Source organism: Apteryx mantelli, chromosome 3 (assembly GCF_036417845.1).
Source record: "Apteryx mantelli isolate bAptMan1 chromosome 3, bAptMan1.hap1, whole genome shotgun sequence".
Taxonomy (NCBI): Eukaryota; Metazoa; Chordata; class Aves; order Apterygiformes; family Apterygidae; genus Apteryx; species Apteryx mantelli.
The window spans coordinates 55,610,467-55,630,199 of NC_089980.1; the positions used below are offsets into that span (position 1 = coordinate 55,610,467).

General features: G+C 37.6%; 1 protein-coding gene across 1 annotated transcript in view; it reads left to right on the forward strand.

The window, feature by feature from the left end:
* The window catches only part of FAM120B (family with sequence similarity 120 member B), a 68,279-nt gene that overhangs the window by 45,348 nt on the left and 3,198 nt on the right, over positions 1-19,733 (forward strand). Inside the window, exons 8-12 of the mRNA XM_013946116.2 lie at positions 497-605; positions 2,370-2,483; positions 7,160-7,214; positions 10,358-13,067; positions 13,912-14,082. Coding sequence (XP_013801570.2) covers positions 497-605; positions 2,370-2,483; positions 7,160-7,214; positions 10,358-10,370 — 291 coding nt within the window. The 3' untranslated portion in view covers positions 10,371-13,067; positions 13,912-14,082. The remainder of the gene's footprint in view (positions 1-496; positions 606-2,369; positions 2,484-7,159; positions 7,215-10,357; positions 13,068-13,911; positions 14,083-19,733) is intronic.

Sequence of the window (19,733 nt, forward strand, 5' to 3'; positions counted from 1 at the left end):
AATATCTGGAATTATGGCTGATGTGTTACTGTTGTGTGTTAAGGTTTGTTTGTGATGTATGAGATTAAGATACTTTGACTTTCGCTGATGCTTTTTCCATCAGTTCATCACTCCTTGTCTGGAGGCTTTAACTATCTCTGCCTGAGGTACTGCTGATAAAAGTCTAGTTAGGTATATCTGCAGGTGCAAAGTGATATAACAGGGAAGCAAGTGATTTATGGATGTGAGCAGAGCAGAAAAGCAAACTTCACTGAGAGAGGGAAACACAAAATACATTCCGTCTGCACACCTATTCACCCCTTCAAGAATTCTCTTTTGATATGAGATGTTTTAACTTTGTTTCCTGAAAAATGCAAACCAGAAGATCTAGCACTTTTAAGCATGTATGAGTCTGGGCTAAGAAAATTCATTTAATTGTTGTAAATGTGATTGATTTGTGCTACACCTGAAGAGAGAAAGGCCAAACAGTCATTAATTCTAACCTTACTGTCTGCAGGAGTCACTGTATGCACCCTTCCAGAATCTGAAGTCACTCATCTGCAAGGCTTGCGTGGTGAAGAACAGAACAATCCAGAGCAGACAGAGGGGGAATGGAATTATCACAGGTTGGCATCATGTTAATTTTCCTTAGTAAAGTCAGTATATTGATGAGTTCAATTATCCTTCAACAACAGCAGCATTTCCCCAGGCAGCTTGTCAAGCTGAGTAAATCATAAGATCTTTTTCCAAGAAACCAAAGGAGAGCTCTAAGAAAATATTTCTTGTTTTTTTAGGAATTTTTGTGAATTTGATTGCCCAAGTTGGATAAAAAAAAATTTTCATCTAGCTACATAGATGCGTGCAATAAATAAAATATTGTCCACTGACAGAATCATTGCTGTCATTTATTTAGTGGCTAAAGTTATTTTTATAGCAGACGCAGACATATAGATGACTCAGAGTTTTTTCTTCCTTTCCCTCAGGGGAGCTATTTTAGCCATGATAGTTTAAGGCCTGAGTGAGGCACTGAAGAGAAAATATTCTTTATAGGGCTGACTGATATAGTTGAAAATATAGGCAAGCCTTTGGGCCACATGGAGAAGGGCTTTTTGCCTAACATCTTGCTTATTTTTTCCAACTATATCAGTTGGTTTATTAAAGATACTAGTTTTCCCACCAGTTCTGCCTGACTTTGAGGGAAGAAACATCTAAAAAGTTTTCAGTATCATTCACAGATCAGCCTGACTGTTGAGGCTTTTGCGGCTTCAAAGTAATTCACACCAAATCTCAGTTCAAAGGCTGTAAATTGGCATCGTTTTAATTACAATGAATAGATTTTAAAATACTATCATTACTATTTAAAAAGTTGTTATTACTTCCTGCCTGTTTATTATTGAAATATAGATAAGAAAATGTGGGTGTAGTCTGCCAGTCTTTATTAAGAAAAAGTTTAATTATGCCCTCAGCTTTTGATCGTATTTGCAGAGAACTGTAAGAAAAACCTTTAGCTCCCTTTTTAAACTTGAGTGTTGTTTGTTTTTATGTAAGAGGAGAGAAAGTTTTTGATAACTTTTAAAGGAAAGAGTATTAGATAGCCTGTCTGTGGGCCTTTTTATTTGTTTATGTTGTTCTATAGTTTCATTCTCTACCATTAGCAGACCTCTGGTTCTGCATTCATTAATTACAGATCTATGCACAACAGGATCACCTAACGCTACAAATTTGATCTGGTTCAGGCATGAGCAGATGATTACATTATGGTTGAATTAGCTGAATGTCACATGATAGAGTGTTTGCACTGATTTTATGTTTATTACCTGCTTAATACCTGATCTGGTATAAAGTCTTCAAGGATAAAAATTAGCCATTCAAAATTCCTTGAGCAAATTACAACAGACAGAATGATTTTCTGCTGGTTCAGTGCTGTGCATCATGTGGCAGCAATGCTTCTGATGCGGTACTGGGCCATACGGGTGAGGAGCATTCTGAACTGAAAGTACCTGATGGTGATTTATGGTACCAAACCTTGTTAGCATCTGCTATTACTTTAGAGCCATACTTAACCTTTTCATTATGATTTGTGGCTCAAATTTGGACAAAGATTTCGCTTTCTTTTAAATGATTGCAATCTCCAAATCTGTGTTACAAAATTTCAATCTGGTTTCTAAATACACTTGTTAGCAGCTTGTAATTGTGATGAGCACAGATGGAAGTGAGCACAATAACCATACTTATTAGGTTAACTGTAGTTTGGAAAAGTCATAATTTCACAGAAGTATTTTGGCATAAATCTAAGAAATGATGTTTCCCAAAGAAGAAAATTTCCTCTCTCTTTTTCTTCATTTAATCTTATACACAGTCAGAGTCAGTTAGTAAATACTGTTTTTCAGGAACACGACAAAGAGAAATCAATCCCAGGTTCCAGCAAACACACAGAACTTCTTTTGTTTCTCCATATCGTAATCAGATGAGGGGGTTTCTATGGAGAGGCCCTCAACCACAAGGTAAAAAAAAAAAAAAAAAAAAAGAATATGCATGCGTGTATATTTGGAATTGTCTCTATCAACACTATAACAACTCTGTTTCTTTATGCAGTTTGCATTTGTATGTATGAGGTTATCCTGTGGCCATAGCAGTCAGTAGCAAAACTTGTTTTTGTCAATTATAGCTGTGTACTACTATTAGCAGAAACTTTGATCTCAGCTGAATGGTTTTCAAAATTGTAGTAGTTCTAAAATGAATTGTCACAGCTGGACAGAAATCTCTATCTTCAGTGAAATCTTTAGTTGCAAATCTTAACTCATACTTCAACAAAATACTTAAGCATGTGAATAAAGTTAGACATTTTAAGTGGTTTTCTGCATCAGGGTCTCAGCTTCCAGATCCTTGCCTAAGTAATACAAATCTAAATTCTCTTCTGTCTTGGCAGAAGTTAATCTTAAGTCATTCACCAACCTCACTTCTTGAACAGAATAGGCATTTTAGTGAAACATCACTGTGGATAACGCTGTTGAGCCGACATGAATTCAACTTTAATTCCTCATTATTATGAGGTAAAGCATATACACATAGAAAAAAGAAAATGAGCAAAAGGAAGAGAAGCATTTAAGATAGATCAGTTATTTTCTTAAATCTGTAGAGCCTAAATTTCTTTTATGTTTCCAGGTTAGGTTTTGAAAGAAGATCGATGATATGATTGGGGAAGAGTGTTAGTAAATAAATACAGTATAATCTTGAATGTGTTTTAGTTTCGTTGTTTTATGCTTGAGAATGAGATAGCTGGCATTTGATTCACAGATAAGATTGTTTGATGACCTGTGTAGCTAAAGCTAGAACATAGAGTGTTAATGCTAACTGGGTGCAGAACCAAAACTGATCATTTTTCTTGTGACTGTCTCAAATAGCCTGCTCTTCAGGGATCACTTTTGTAGGCTCTCTGATCACCTCCAGGGATCTTACGACAAGATGTATTTCACAAAGTATGTTCCACAGTAACTGCACTGAATCATGTTATAAATGTGATTCAGTAGCATTATTAAAACAGAGCTTAGCTTTTTCTACACAGGCAAAATCAAGCCCTATTATACTACTCTCAGGAGACTCTTAGAACATGATCCCATAAATTCAATTAAATTGCTTCTGTTACAAGTAAAATACATTTACTAGAAAAACATGTCTACCCTTACAAAAGAGTCCTGCAATGTTTTAGAACTCCCTTTAAACTGACCTGCCAAGATGACTCATTTTGATGAAGTTTCTTTTTATAAGTTTGCTAATATTAAGACAGCTGTTTAGTTTGCTTCATTTGTAGCTACTGTCTCAGCTATATATGTCTCACCGAATAGAGAAAAAAGGAACAAAAAGTAGCAATTTTGTGTTCCATGATAGCATATGTCATAAAACTTCCTAGTAATGTTACTGATATCCAGCTATCCCATCCCTTATCTTCCTGTGGTGTACTTTCTGCTCTGGAAAGTGTTGCATATGATATATAAATCATTGGATGAAATGCATTACAAATTAATGGAACAATAACCATGGGACATGTATCATTACTCTCAAGAAAGTACCTAATGATTAGGCAGCCTTTGCTTTCTCTTATCAATTAATCTTTAAGGATTCCACAACAGCAGCTCAACTTCAACTTTGGAGGAAAGAGTGTATCCACCCACAAAACATAAACCTAAGAAGCACTGGTATTTCTCTGAGATTAGGGTTTGAATCCCCTCAGGCAGAACAGGATTTGAACCTAGGCTTCCCTCATTTTATCATGAATGCTAACCACTGATCTGTTGTAATTAACATCTCTGTTTTGAGAGAAGGGAGCTCGGTTGGGTCTCTTTTTAAAGTTTCTTGGTAGACTTCTTGTCCGTGTGTCACAGGTGTCAGAGCAGGACACCTAAACCTCACAGAGAAGTAGAAGTTTTATCCTCAGTATTTTTTGTATGTTAATATATATGACTTCCCATTTAGCATGCTGACTTTTGTGTATCCCATTCTGAGTGCCTAACCATTCTGATGCTTATTATACAGTAGGTACCTAACAGGTATCTAATCTAATCTATCTAGGTATCTAATTTAAAGCTAAGGTTAGGCTTCTGTTATTGAGATGTAAAATACCTAAAAACTGGGTGTTGCAGCACTTCATAATCTTTGTGTTTTGAGTTTAAAAGTCTTGCTTAAGGTTGCATAGATGTCTGTAATAAAGGACAACCTTCTGAGTTCTAGGTTAATGGCCAAAATACCACACACTGAAATTCCAGCTACACCGTTCAGTCTCTTTTCCTATGTGTGTAAGCATGTTCCCTCATGCATATTAAGTTTTAAGTCTCATATTTGCAGACATGTAGTAGTTCTATCATTTTTCAATACATATGGCACAAGTACTCAAAGTGCCAAATGCGGAATTCATAAAGGAACAGCTCTTCTTGTCTTTAGTTTAAACGTGTATCTAATTAAGGCTTGGTGAGGGATTCTAGCATTGTGCTGCCTGTTGACTTGAGAACACTCACTTAGATCAAGACAGAATACTGCATGGTGGAAAGGCCACTTCATTTTTCACATATTTGATGCTCCTGCCAACACATACATGTGTTTGCATACTGTTAAAGTACGTGCATGCCTTAGACATGTTCTCCATCTGCCCTGTGTTGAGGACTATCATCATTCATAGATTATACATATTTTTTTAAATATTGAATTTATTGTTTTTAAAGACAGTATTTAAAAAGTAAAATGCTGTTTCAAAATCTGTTATCACCATGGTTTGTATTCCCTTCAACTCAAGCTAAACTGGTTTCAAAACATGTTTGAAAACACGTTAAGTAATATGCTTTCTTCCTCAGTGTAGACAGGGCCATATAGCCTATTCCTAGATGAAACTTTATTAATTAGCAGTTAATACAACAGACATATTGTTTTGAATCACGTTGTTACTTCATTACACAAATAGCTAAAAATGAACTGAGTACTAAGAACTATGGAAATTATTTTTGAAAATGATGTGCTTCCGTAACTCTGTTCAATACTCCAACTGATAAACATTGAGACTATTTTTGTTATCATATAAATTACTATCTATATCTAAACCAATGTACAAAAGATAGCAAAAATGAAAATAAAAAAATCTAAGTCTAACCTTAACTATGCATTGTCCTACTTTTATAACTTTATATAAAAATTTCAGTAATTTGGGCAATGATTCTCATACTGGCATTGGAAAACCTGTCTGAAAGAGCACAAAGTGAGCTGAAGATAAGAGAAGGAGATGGGGGAGAGAGTGTTTATGGGACTGCTTAAAATGGCTGCATGAATGATTAAAATCATGGATATCCTAATATATTAGAAGTAGTAAAAGGTATTGGCAAGGATATGGCATTACTGATATGCCTGTGGTAAGGTAGACACCAGGACTGTGAGTATGATGGACCCAGAGGGTGAAGGTGAGGACATAATGAGTAAGAGCTATCAGAGAGCTAGAAGTACTTCAGCTACCAGACATCTACCACCAGGATCATAAACAGTGAGATGGGGAAATAGTAAATTGTTTGACAGTTTTATACTTTCACGCAGAAGCAGTTGGATTTGGGGGCCGAGAGTATTAAAAATATATTCTAAGAAAATTATGTTCTCTCCAAAATAATGTGTTTGCTTTCTTTGTGTCCGTCCACCTTTCCCTTGTTTTTCTTCCATCTCTCCATCAGAAAAGAGAGAAAATAAAGAAAATGGACAGCTCTTGGTTTTTAGAAAATACCTTAGAAAATACCACTTTCTCAAAAGTGATTTGTTTTTCTTTAAAAGAGATCTTGGAGAAAAGCTTTTATAGAAAGTTGAAACCAGTTGTTCAGGGGAAAGAAATGGAAAATGAGTTTCAAGGAAATATATAGAAGAAACAGAATTGTTGGAGATGTATCTCTCACTCAAGAGAAACTATTTTGTCCAAGACAAAAGGAGATTATCTCAAGTCCCATTTCTTCATGGAATGTAATTGTATCAAAAGGGTACATTTACTGCAGCCTTAGCACACCCTAAACCATGTAGCAGAACATAATACAACCTTACTGAAGGACCCAAGTTTCTAGCAAGTTTTCATTTGCTAGATATTCGGGAAAGGCTACTACACTAGTGTTGCATGCTCTGTGTTCAAGCATGTTTCTGATTAATAGGATTTGGGTAGAACTGCAGTGTAGGTGGGAACTGGTAGAACTTCAGTGCTGAAATAAGAGCTTGTTTACAGCTTGGGTGCTACTTATAGGGAGCTATAACCAATGCAGTAGTGTACATGGGCACACTTAAACCAGCATAAAAATGTTTGTCAGTACAGCTTCTGTTAGGTTCTAAATGGTTTATTTTCCTTTCTTGAATTCACACAGTCTGATTTACTGACTGTGTTGTGTGACTTGTATGATTCACTATCCCAAGCCATCATTTGGACTAGAATTAAGTGTTACAATGGTCCAAGTGCTTTAAGAAGAACAATTCCATCATGGACTTTATCCTCCTATGTCTCAAAATACTAGCCTTAATTATATACCAACAATTATATGCCAACAGGAAAGGGACATGTTCTTTTTCTGTAATACACATAAATGAATTTTTTCTTATATACCATCATGAATAAGCTCATGTTTTTGTTTTAATGTTAATTGAAAATATTTAATTCCTATCCTACTCCCTCCAGGTAGAGAATATAGATCGGGACATCCAGGCCGGAGAAGATTTGAGTTTCCTCCTCGGTAAAGAATATATCTGTAGAGCTAGCAAACTGAAATGATGGGAGAGTTACCATTGAGATCATTTTTGTCTATAACATCCACTTCTCAAGAACTTTGCTGAGTAACTGAGCCACATATTTAGCCTGTTAATCCCTTGTCATTTTAGGACTATGCTTGTTATGAGACCAAAATCACTAAAACTTAAGGGAACCAGATGAGGCATAGTACATGTCTACAACATTATTTTGTCCCATTGACACTGGAAAGTCCAAAGTATTTTTACCATATCATTAGGTAGTCCTCCGTTTATAGTTTTATACATCTTGCATGTAGTTTGGTATATTAACAAGAGTTTTTTTCACCATGAGTAATGTGGAATAGCCATGCTGAATCATGGATTGTGTTAGCTGATGATATCTTAAGGGTTATACCTTGCTCCTCCCGTTGCTGAAACCTATTGAAAAGATAGAAACATTGTATCACTGGTGTAACTATCACTTGCCATTGAAACAAAATAACCTTCCTGTAAAGTGCAGTGCTTTCTTACAGGAGCCTAAAACTGCTGTTGCTTTTGGCCCTTCTAGTTAAGCAACTTTTTCTACCTCAGTTGAATGTGGTGGGGTGAACCACATCACTGCTGAGGAGAGAATGAATTCTGCTCATTGAGGCTATGTCTGAGTCTTACCATGTGTTACTCCTGCAGTGAATAATATTTATGAGAACTATGCATTTTTCTCTATCTAGAATTCTAATTCAAGCATTCATCTTTATAATTAGCTTTTAAAGATGGATATATTTTACTTTGTGTTTCAGTGTCAGTGATACATGTATATTTCTTTAATTATAAAATAAACTAACTTGGAACAGAATTAATACAAGCAACACTAAAGAAATATATCGTAACAGAACACATAAAATTTTTAACAGCACCATAAGGTCATATATTTGCAAACTGGTACCAAAAAAAGCCCATCCTCAAGACAGTACTTGTGTTTCTTTAACAAACTTTGTTTTAGAGGTTATAACATCTTTCTTAATGTCTTCTGTTTGCATATCCTTTCAGTTAAAAATAATCGGAGGGACTTTGCTTAACTGCTGTCTTCAGACAGAAAATTAGGCAGCTATGTAAAAGTCCCATTTTAAATTGTGAAGTATATAAATTGTATCCAGGAAAAAAAAAATCAAGTGTCAACAACACTTAGGTCACCTAGAAGATGGATGGTGCACTTAGAACTGTGGTTGTCTCCTTACTGGTCTGTATGTCAACAACCTATTTGAAAATTGTCTCCATTTATGTAATCTTCAGCCATTTCGTGCTTTTCTTAGCTTTCTAGCAATCTTTGGATTGGGTTGGCTCAAATGGATGTTTACAAAATTGATCATTTTTTCTCTGTTTATGTGCTTTGGAATTGCCCTGTCTTTAGTTTTGTACTTGAACGTTCTCAGTACATTAAGTTATATAATAACCTCTCTTCTTCATACGGGAAGTACAGGATGAAAGAAAAATCAAAGCATGATGTCTTGTTCCTACTCACAAAAAAAGACTGAGCAGAAGAATGAGGGGATATCCAAAGATAGGGGGAAAATGTTAAGATGCAGTTTTTAAATCTGATAAAGTTTGCAGATTTTCATAAAAGCATCTTTAGTTATTGAGAAAAATAACTATTCCAAATAGCTTTTAGAAGTTTTCCACTTTCCTGTTTTCACTCTTTAGTAAGAATCAGCAAATTTTTACTGTGTTGAGTGACTAAGACGTTTTTGACCTGCTACTTGCTTAACAGTCATTGAGTCAGAGACTACAGATTTTACAGTTTTGTCTTGTCCGAAGTCTCAATCTGGCATTCAGGACAGACGTATTTTTCACAAATCATTTAATACCACTACATACCAAACTCTATGAAATACCTGAAAATAACTTACCTGGAATTGTGACAGATTTTTATTTTGGGTTTCGGTATGTTAATTTTTGTCAGAGTAATAAGAACACTTCTATGAGTTATTTTATATTCCAGTCCTGGAAACCACTTTGGTTGAAGAACTCTCACCAAAATCAGTGGGGTTGCACCATGGCCTTAATGTTTATTATCTTAGAAAGTCAGCTGTCTTGGATTATTTTTCCTTCTTGTTCTGAATAACACTGATTAGTATCTTGTTCATATGGTTCTCATGGTCATCACATTAGATTCTATTGATACAACAACTATCTCTCAGTCTTGTGTTTCTTATTGTGTTACGGACAGATCATTTATTTTTATAAGTATTTGAAAAATAGATCCTTATATGAAAACTATCTCATGAGCCTTACTAACAGAGAATAGCAGATGCTGTAGGACTTATGCTTGCATTAAGATTTATAGGATTTTTCCCTGTTTAAGGTTTAAAGCACAAGTGCTGATCTGCAAAACTAATACATAGATCAATAAACCCAGTAGGCATTATGTTAGTGTAACCGTCTGCATAATATAGAACACAATATCTCACCCTGCATCAGGCCGTAACTTCTGATTAAGGTAGACCCCACCAGAAGAGTATCTAGTCATGATATCAAGGCTTCAGGTATTGCAAAATTCATCGTATTTCTAGCTAAGGATTACAGTCCTGTTACTATAAAAAAAAATTCTGTGCCTTATATGTAGCTTGAATTTGTCTAAATTCAGTATCCACATATTTTTGTCTCTAAATTCCCTTGATGTATTCAAGGAAATCCAAAATTAAGAGAAAAAGAAATCTGAACAGAAAATAGACAAAAATTTTCAAATATACCTACATCTTTTTTTTCCCAAAGAAGAACTAGGTGCTCCAGATTTTATAGAACAGTGATAGCTGCCTGTAGGCTGCCATCTTCAGCTGTATAAAGACCACAAAAAAGTGTGATCCCAGGAATCTTACACCCACAGAAAAATGTAGGCTCTGAAATGTCCAGTGGTTAGAGCAGATTTTCAGAGATACCTGTAAATCTGAAAATGCTCCTTTGAAAACATTCTGGAAATGATACTAAAAATTTTACCCCAAATACTTGGTGTATGTCAAGTGTATTACATTGTCTTTGGCTTCATGAGCAGTTTGAGTACTTTAGCTTTTCACAGGGCTTTTTGTTACTAGAATTGTTTCAGTGTTGATGTTCATGTGTCAAATTTGGCTCCTCACAGCTGTTTGTGTTTTAGATGGCCCAGATGACTACCCATTACTGAAAGTGGATGAAAATGGATAAAAAAACAAGATATATTTTTATGAAGTACTATATGCTGAAGATCATAAAAATTTCATCAGTATTTCAAGAATGGTAGTGGGAAGGCTCTGATCAGAAACTTATCATGACTCTTTATTTTCAGTTATATTTTATTTTGTATCCTTTTTGTTTCTAGCCTATTGCTTACAGAAATAAATGTATGGAATTTTATGAAACAGTTGCTACATAATTTAGGTTCTGGATACTATTGTTTTGAGCCCTTTACAAAAACCTTGTTGACACAGTTATGAAAATCAATCATAAAAGAAATATGACCAAAAAGTAGAGGGCAATCGTATATGTCAAAGACGACTGGAGAAATTTAATTAATTCGTCTGTTTCTATTACTGAAAGATGGTAAAAAAGTCTCTTCTGATAAACCTAAAGGTCATCCTGTGCTATGAGAGGATGTATGTGCATCTGTCCTGTACACAAAAGGATACTTTTCTGTAATGTGAAGTGTTTACATTCATTTCAGGGTTAAAAAAACTTTTTTTTCTGTCCTGTGACTTACTAGTTCCTCCATCACATGCCTCAGAAAATGAGAAAAGTATAGCTGAAACATTCAAGAAATTTTTAGAATTATTTTTTTTGTGTACAAAACTGCTACAGCTTTAATGTCCAATTAGTTAGGGGCCATTCAGAGGTGAGTCAAATGCAGTGTCCTCTTTTAGAACATCTAGAATTGTCCTCCATATGTCATTTCCTAAAAATTTAAGATTTATGTCAGACCTTAAATCTGTCTTTAGCCTCAAACTAAAGGCTTCGGTGTGAGCCTCTAACCAGTATAGTTTTGGAGGAAATTGTAAATCGAGGGGAAACTAGCAGGCATTTTGAGTGCATTCATTTTTTTTAATGGCAGTTGTTTGAAGCACAGAGGGTAAAATTTTTTCTCCATTGACATCAATGGTGAATCATTTGTAGATGTTAGTGGGGCCATGATTTCACTCAATACTTATAAGATAGTCTTAAGGATATAAGTAAATGAGCAGTGTACAGGTAAGGCAGTCAGGTATCTCCTGTGTTAATTTTCACTGGTCTATTACTCGTCACACAGTCTTAATCACTGCTTTGGAGATATGTGTATTTTTAGAATAGTACATATGTACACTCAAAAGTAAATCTGTCTTTAGAAGTTTTTAGCATGAAGAAAATACATGTTATTTTTATGTCCCAAAGGGAAAGTTTAGATCTAATTTTGAAATTTTTTTTCAAAAGGAATACTCTAGCTACTCTACAGCTTAGATTAATCCTCATGGTACAATGATTACTGATTTAAAATTTGTTGGTTTTAGTCCATTCGTGTTTAGTTAATGTTGTTTCTTGGGTCTTGTGCAGGTAACTCCTTTAAGTCAGCTGTCAATAGAACTTTTCCTGTTTAGTATACATGTTGTGTCAGTGTGAAAAGTATTGTCAGACATACATAACATGATACTGTAATTTCCTCTCATGTATTTTTTTGCCCATAACCCAATAAATATATTCTGTCATACTCGCATATAGCAATAGTCCAGCTAAACAAATAAATTGTCAACAGCACAACATTTCTAATTCTATTAAATATTTGAATAGACACAACTGTTACAAAACAGAGTATCTGATTTGCATTCTAGGGATCCTCTGATGATAGGGGCATTCCTGCTTCCTTTTTCTACCGATTTGTCACTGATTGTAATTGTACTACCTCTTATTTTTTCAAGCCCTTTTGGAAAAATGTGGTCTGAGTTTTATGAAAAGATATCTAGTTTCAGAATCTCATTATGTATAATAGTGCATTTAAAAAGAATGTAGTCGTGTGCCAAGATCTGTTGGTAATTCCCACTCTAGGTTCTGATATGGGGAAAATTTTCTGTTGGCCTGAACAACCAAAATTAAATACAGTTAGAGTGGGAGTTTTGCTGTGCCAGTTGTGGTATGTTATGAATTATTGGTAATAATTATGCTAGACCATAAGCAGAAGCTGCTATTATTGTTATTTCCAAGCCAAAGTTTTTTTTTTCCCCACCAGGAATCAGAGAGTCAACGCAGAAGCATGAAGTTGAAACATGGAGGTGCTACTTTCCTGTCCTGATGGACTTTAAGTTAGTCAAAGCACCACGAAACTTATGGACTACAGAAGTAAATTGCATACAAGAAAATGGCCTTGAAGATCCCGGTCTGATAGGGTTTCCTTCATATTTGGGCTACAGGGATACTTGGAATCTGTACAGGAAGGAGCAAAAAGAGACACATGGATTTGAAGTGAAGGAACCTATGTTTGTAAGGGGAAAACATGCAAGAAAACCATTCTTGCTTGTCTTTACTGCTGACTGTCTCCTCTAGCCTGTGCAATGTGTAACTGCCTTTCAGCAAATGTTCACTGAAATTGTGCTGTTATTTATCAGCTGCCCTTCAGGAAAGGGGTTAAGAGAACTTTCATTAACATCAATAACTTAATCGACTGTGACTGTAACAGAAATAGTGACCTGATCATTGTGAGTGAAGACAATGGGAAGACATTTGTTGACTCTCCTTTTTTGTTTATATGTATGCTTCATATCTTACATTACTTTGCTCATCTGTGACACCATCATTCTGGGGATCTGAGGGCTGCAGAAAACCCTGAGTTAATCTTATGATGCCTGTGACACTGTAAGCAGCAAAAGGTATGAATTATGCCTGTTTTATAAAATGGAGAACTACAGTTTCAATTGCTTTGCTACATTAACAAACACCGCCTCAGGCAGAAGGGAACAGCAGTGCTAAAGCTTTGCAAATTGTTCTGTACCATGTTTTCTGGGCAAAGCTGTAAAGATAAGCAAACATGCCATTATTTTGCAGAGGTGGCCTTTAATTAAATGTTGGGGAGTAAGATCAAAAGTTTACTTCTTCATATTTAAACATTGACTCCCTTCTTGTCAGTTAAGGAGGGAGGCAAGCTAGTATATACTCCTTCCATAGGAGGGTCGATGGAAGATCCTGTTGTGTTGCAGAGGGCCTCCCTCCTTCTGAGAAAGCATCTTTTGGTGGTATAAGAGCATGATCAGCTTAGTAAATAAGAGAAAAGTTTGGCTTGTTTGTGCCACATGGGCGTATCATACTTGAGAATATAGGGGTACCGTGGCAATGTGTGAGACTCTGGTGAGGCTGCCCTATTACATAAATTTTGGTGACCTGGTAATGTTGCTCCTGAATGTAGGTCATTCAGACTTGCTGAGATTGCTCAGGGCAGGGCTCGGTGGTGGTGGGTGTACAAGCCGCAGTGTGTCCTAGTGTTCCAGGTGCAGATGGGCCTGAGAGCCACGTGGGTGGCTGCGCACTGAGTGCATTACCAGGATCTGCCCCCAGCCCCCAGGGGTTTGGCTGTCTGCAGCTGGATGACCTTGGATCCAGCTGCTGTGTAAGAAATAGCTGTGTGAGAGAGTTGTGAAGTCTCATGGGAGGCTGCTGCACTCAAGAGCTTCATTTAAGCCCAGGTCCTTGCCCTTGGTCCTTTCCTAATCTATGCAGATATGCCTGTGTCCAGCCTGGTACCTTGGTGATCCTGACCATGCCTTGCTTGCTTTGACTTCCTGGCATGACCTTGGATGTGCCTCGTCACTATGGACTTCTCTGGTGGTCACTGGATTGTTGTCTGAACCTGGTTACCATCGCCAGACCTGCTCTGCTCTTCTTGTTCAGGTACTGTGGGACTGCATCCTCATCAGCGAGGTCACTGCCCTTGCCTGCATTGTCACCATCAGCTCCTGGCTTGTCTTCCCTTATGGAGCAGCCCACCCTTGCTGCTCCCTGACGGTGAATTTTAAGGTTCAGGCAGCACAGATGGTCAGGGAGTTTGGCTCTATCTACAATAGTAGTTGAACAGTGTAAACAAAATAAATATGGCTTGTGGGACTAGTTGCTGCTATGAAAAAAAATGAAGACAGCTACAACCAGAAAGGTGTCTGTATATTTCTCTCTATGGTTAGGAGCTTGCATCCATTGCTTTCATAGACCTTGTAGGTGACATCCAGAACTTTCTCACCCATAATTAGGCTACTGAGTACACTATGCTTGGAAGTTACACACCACAAATGTGAAATTGGTTCAGAGCTTGGAAATTCATTTGTTACAGAATACATTCTTGCAACTGATGCTTTTAGAGCTCTGCTGGCAGTAGCCTTTGAAGTCCTAGTCATAACATAAGATGTTAGGTTTAACCTACAGTGCCTTCAAAGGCTGGAATTTCTTACCTGGATGTCCGTCTTTCTCCTAGAGCTCTATACTTGAGACAGCACTTGATGAGTTGCAGTTTTGTCTGTAAAAGACATAAAGGGAGCTGCAAGGGTATTCTGTTTGAGTACTCATCAGCCTAAACATGTCATTTAAGCTCTTTACAGAGGTGAGGACTAATGTTTGTCTTTGCGTGTGCCTGCTGGGCAAATATATCTTTATTGTATAAAAAACCCAGAGTCTTAGGCATTTGTCTGTTCAGCCTAGGAATCAAAACCAAATACTGGCCCTGATCTTGTAATGAGCACCACTTATTGCATGGAGTAGGAGTTATGCTAGTGCACAGCTGAAAACTCTGTAATGCACTTGAAACCAGAGTGCACACAGGACTTCAGCTGTAGTAATTTCAGCTTCTCTTTTCTGTCTCCCATATCTCTATACTACAAATAGGAAGGTAGACATTTAATTGGGGTCAGAGAACTGCTTTGACTGCAAATTTTCAGCCACACACAGTGTTACATTCTGCACTAGGTATTCATATTTGATATCAAAGTTGTGTTTCATCAGTAGGCAGGGTGTTGCTGGTGTAATTATCGTAAGACTCTTCTCTTTGATTATACTTGCACCTACTGCTCACTAGGCCTGCAAAGATGAAGGACTGGATGTGCTTATCTGTCTGATACATTCCCAAACCTGAAAATCACACAATCTAGGGCAACAAGGAAGAGATATAAGAGGGATGCATTTGAGGTTTAATATATTTAGGCTTTTATTTTTGTGTTGATTCTTTTCATTCTCCTACAGTTAGTCATTAGATTACTTATTGAATGACCTACTATTGTTAGTAGTCAAATGTATAAAAAGGGAGGTAATCAATGTTAATATACTTAATCTAGGCATGACTTTTGATGTGAAATACAAATACATTGGCTTTCATTTCATGCTCTTCCGTTTGCCAGCAACTGTAATAAAAGCCAACATTTTAGATATATGTATGTGTTTTCTGTGCTAGAAGACACAAGAAATACTAGATATAGAAACCAGTTCTGGATATAAACCATCTGACAGTGCTTGATAACTGGAGGCTTTTTAGTAGAGGATGTTGCCCCCTGTCTTTAGGTAGCCAACTATGAAACTGGGCTTTGGACTCTGATTAAAGAGCAAAATGTACTGTAAGAACAACCCTGACCTCAAATGTGATATCTAAATATGCTATGGATTGCTCAAAAAGTCATTGCTTAGTGAAAGCAGTCATAATTTTTAGAACCGTGATATGAAACTTGCATGTTGTTTATCACATTTGGAAGTTTGAACTCAAGGTAACCATTCAGAGGTTATCTTTATCAGATCCAGCTTAATTTGAGTCAAGGGTTCATTTGTTTAGTAATAACAGGAGGCCCAGCAGGCTCTGTATTTACTTTCTGAGAATACTTTAATTTTCATTTATAATGAAGATGCAGCTCATCTAAAAGTATGTAAATGTATAATGTGCTGCCTTTTGATAATCATCTTTGCCCTCTGGTTTAATTACCTATAAGATCCTTTAGTCTACATTCTGCTGGAGGGTTTTCAATTTGAGTAACGTTTATTTAGGTTTGAGGCTTTCTGGTGATAAAGCTAGACTTCTGTTATGTAATATGCATATGAAAGATCACCATGTTTAAATGTGTTGCTTACTGAATATGGTGAAGAGGCTGACTCAGAATCTTAACCATCTTTGGACAAATTAGAAAACTTTTTGAGAAAGCCCTTCCCTTGTTATTCCCGTGTTATTAATAACACCACAAGGGAAGGGCTTTCTTCTCCACCTTCCCTATGCAGAGGACAGACCCCACAAAGGAACAAAGAGCCAAGGTTCCGTGAAGTCCATTAGTGACTTTGCACTTCCAAACAGAAGTGGGAGAGCAGCTACACAGGGGATGCACAACAGCACAGAGTGTTAAAAAGATGGCCTGTGCATCCAGAACAAAAGTTCCCTGTGTTAGAAACAATTCAGAAACCTTCTAAAACGTACTGGACTTCCATCATGGTTGCAATATGCTTTCTCCAGTTAGGTTTTTTATTAAGTCTCTGCATACCCAGGCTGATTTTGCAGCTCAGGGTGACCCCCTCCACAAGTCCAGTCAGTCACTTTGGTTTATGCTTTACATGAAGATTACATTTTGAATGATTTCCTGAAGTCGTTGAACAAAAGAAGTCATTAATGATTCCAAATTCATCAGCCTGTTACTCAGAGGACAGACTTCTTTTACTCCTTTGCATCAGTGTGTATTACATTTATTCCTGGCAGCAAATAGTGCTTTAAGAAACTCTTGCTCTAAGCAAGTTAAAAAATAGCATCAAGGAAAAAAATATTAAGTGCTAATAGAAGCCAGCTTCTGTGTCCTGACACTTGCTTGTTGTGAGTAGGAAAGAAATCCTAAATTTGTGATTATGCATTTATTTACACTGACATTTTGTTGCTTGATCAATCCACTGTCTTCTCCCTCCCTCTCCCTGTTGAACATCCCCACCTCTCTCTAGTGTATTGGCCCAACCTAGCAAGGCTGATGGCTTGTTGTTTTAGAAATTAGGATCTGAAAGAAAAAAATGATCACCTTCTGATGCTTGTGCTCCAGAAGTGCAGTGATTCAAGGGATTAACTGCCCCCAGTAGCACTCACTAGGGGCTACAGCTGGAGCCAGCCTGCAGCATTTCGTTGTTGAGAGGATGAGTGTCCAGGCTGCTGCAGGCTGAGATGCGTTTCCCTTCCACATGCTGGATATGAGTCTGTCATTGGGGAGGGAAAGGTTTCAACCATGAAATGGAGGTACTTCTAGGTATGTGAGGGTAGAGGGTATGAAGCACTTCTGGAAGAGACTCTGTAGCATTTTCCTCCCCTACTGAAGTTTCCTCACTCTTTTTGACTTCAGTCAAAGCTCTGAAAGGCCAGAGGGAGTTTTTTTTCTCTGATTTCTGTTGGTTTTATACTGGGCCCACCAGGCAAGGAGATAAGGCAGTCTGAGTGTAACTTTACAGAAGAGGATTGAGAGGCTGTGAGGCCAGAATTGCTTGCAAAATAGAAATTAAGGGCTATGTTTTTTCTTGGACAGTTTGCGCAGCTGACTTCACATTAAGTGCTTCCTTTTGGATGTGTTAGCCTGACAGTGCTGGGAAATCAGCCCAGACCTTCTGACTTCTGATCAGTTTCCTGACTGCTGGAACACAAACTTGTGTGACAGATTGCATCCAGCACAGTAGGATGCAGAGAGCAATTAATGGAAAATAGACTGCTTTGATGTTCACTTTTGGTGGGCTGTTCCTCTGGTTTAAAGGCTAAACACCTATTGTCCTCCGTACGAATTTGCTTTACTAAAAGCTTTCGCAAAATCTGTAGATTTCCAAATTTGTTTTCTGAGACTGGGGTTTACTTAATTTCTACATTCACTAGCCAACAAATATTTTTGAGGGTGATTTGTGATTTTTGAGTCTCTAACTTCAGATGTCTCAAACAGGGCCTTATTTCTCAGAAATTGCTGAGCGTCTGTCCTCTTTTGCTAAAGCAGATGTCCTTAAAGTTTTTCCATTAGAGCAACAGAAATGAAGGCACCTAAACACATTGCCTCCTTTCCTGCAAAATGGGGCACTGCAGAGATGCACCTTACAAAACAGGCTTGGTTAGAATTAAAATATGGGGTGGGGGGAAAGGGTGAGGAGAGTGAGAGCGCAAATACAGTAACAGCCTATGATTAGAAATCTTAACAATGACAGTGAGTTCAGTTTAATTTCTAACTGCTTAAAAGCAGGCCTGGGGAAATGCTGTGCTTAGAAATGCTCAGGAAAGTGCAGCTGGTCCATGCGCTTTATCTTGAAAAGCAAAGGATCTTTCCCATTTTTCAGTAACACTGCCATTTGCTGGGCCATACCACTAGCAATTTGCAACAATGGGAGGGAAAAAAAGCTGCCATTTGACCTAGAATGCAATTTTCAACTAATTAATAAAGTGACCATTAGTGCCCGAGGGGATAATAACAAGAATAAGAACAAATTACTATGAGGTGCAAAGGAGGCTTGGGCATTGTATTGCAAATTTCTTATGGCACTATTCTTTTTTTTTCTCACTAATACTTTTAAAGTGCCCCCACTCAACACTTGCTCCGTGTAGAACCCTTGCAAGCCACATAAGAATTAGCCCTTCAAAGATCAATCAGGATCTAATTGTTGTTAACAAAGTGCCACCTGGAGAGAAATGTTATAATATACCTTCATTACAAAGCATTCAATCTCTCTCACACTCACAAGTCCTGGCTACAGTACAGACAAAAAGAAGCAGTTGCTAGCATTAAGATCAGGCACCTGCAATTGCTTGTAAAACGCTGCCAGTCCCTGCACAAATATGCTCCTAACATTGCATGAGCCTCGTCAGGACTGTTCTGTTTATGCTTCCTCTGAGCAAATCTTGCTGGGGTCCCTCTGTCTGCAGTGCTTTAACATATCACCTTCAAACTGATGGGGACATCAGGCAAAGCAACTACACTGTGTGCTGTGATCTGGCATAGGCTTCAGGAACTGCTCTCAGTAAGGAATTTTTGGTATGTTGTGCCCTCCTGCCGTCAGTGTGCCACAAGCAAATGTTCAGGAAGCCCCCAGTGAACTGATTTTGAATGCCATGTCTTCATTTCTGGTAACAGGCTTTGTCTGCCCTGTCAGGGATTTTAACTGTAGGTATAGCTCATCTGCTGTAGGTCCTGTCTGTGCTAGGACTCTGCAGCTTCGCAGGTTAAAATTCAAGACCAATCCCACATCGCCCAGTAGCTGCCACTTACTTCTTGGTTACTTACCTGGGGCTACATTTCCACGATAGTTTAAGTCAACTGATACTATTGTTGTCTGTTCCTCCTTCTATCCGCTTTCTTGTGCTGGCACTGGCATTCCTCTGATATCCAAAGCTGGATCCAGATGCTAAGCCAACAGAATTTTTTTGAAGCCGGGTTAATTTTTCTGCTGGTTTAATGCACTGAACTGATTTGCCCTGTGGTCACACAAGGGTCCTGTTGCAAGGCAGGTTTAGGATCTCGTAGCTGAAGACAGAATTACAGTGCCAATTTAAGTGAGCTCCTGCTGGCTGAGATATCTGTGCA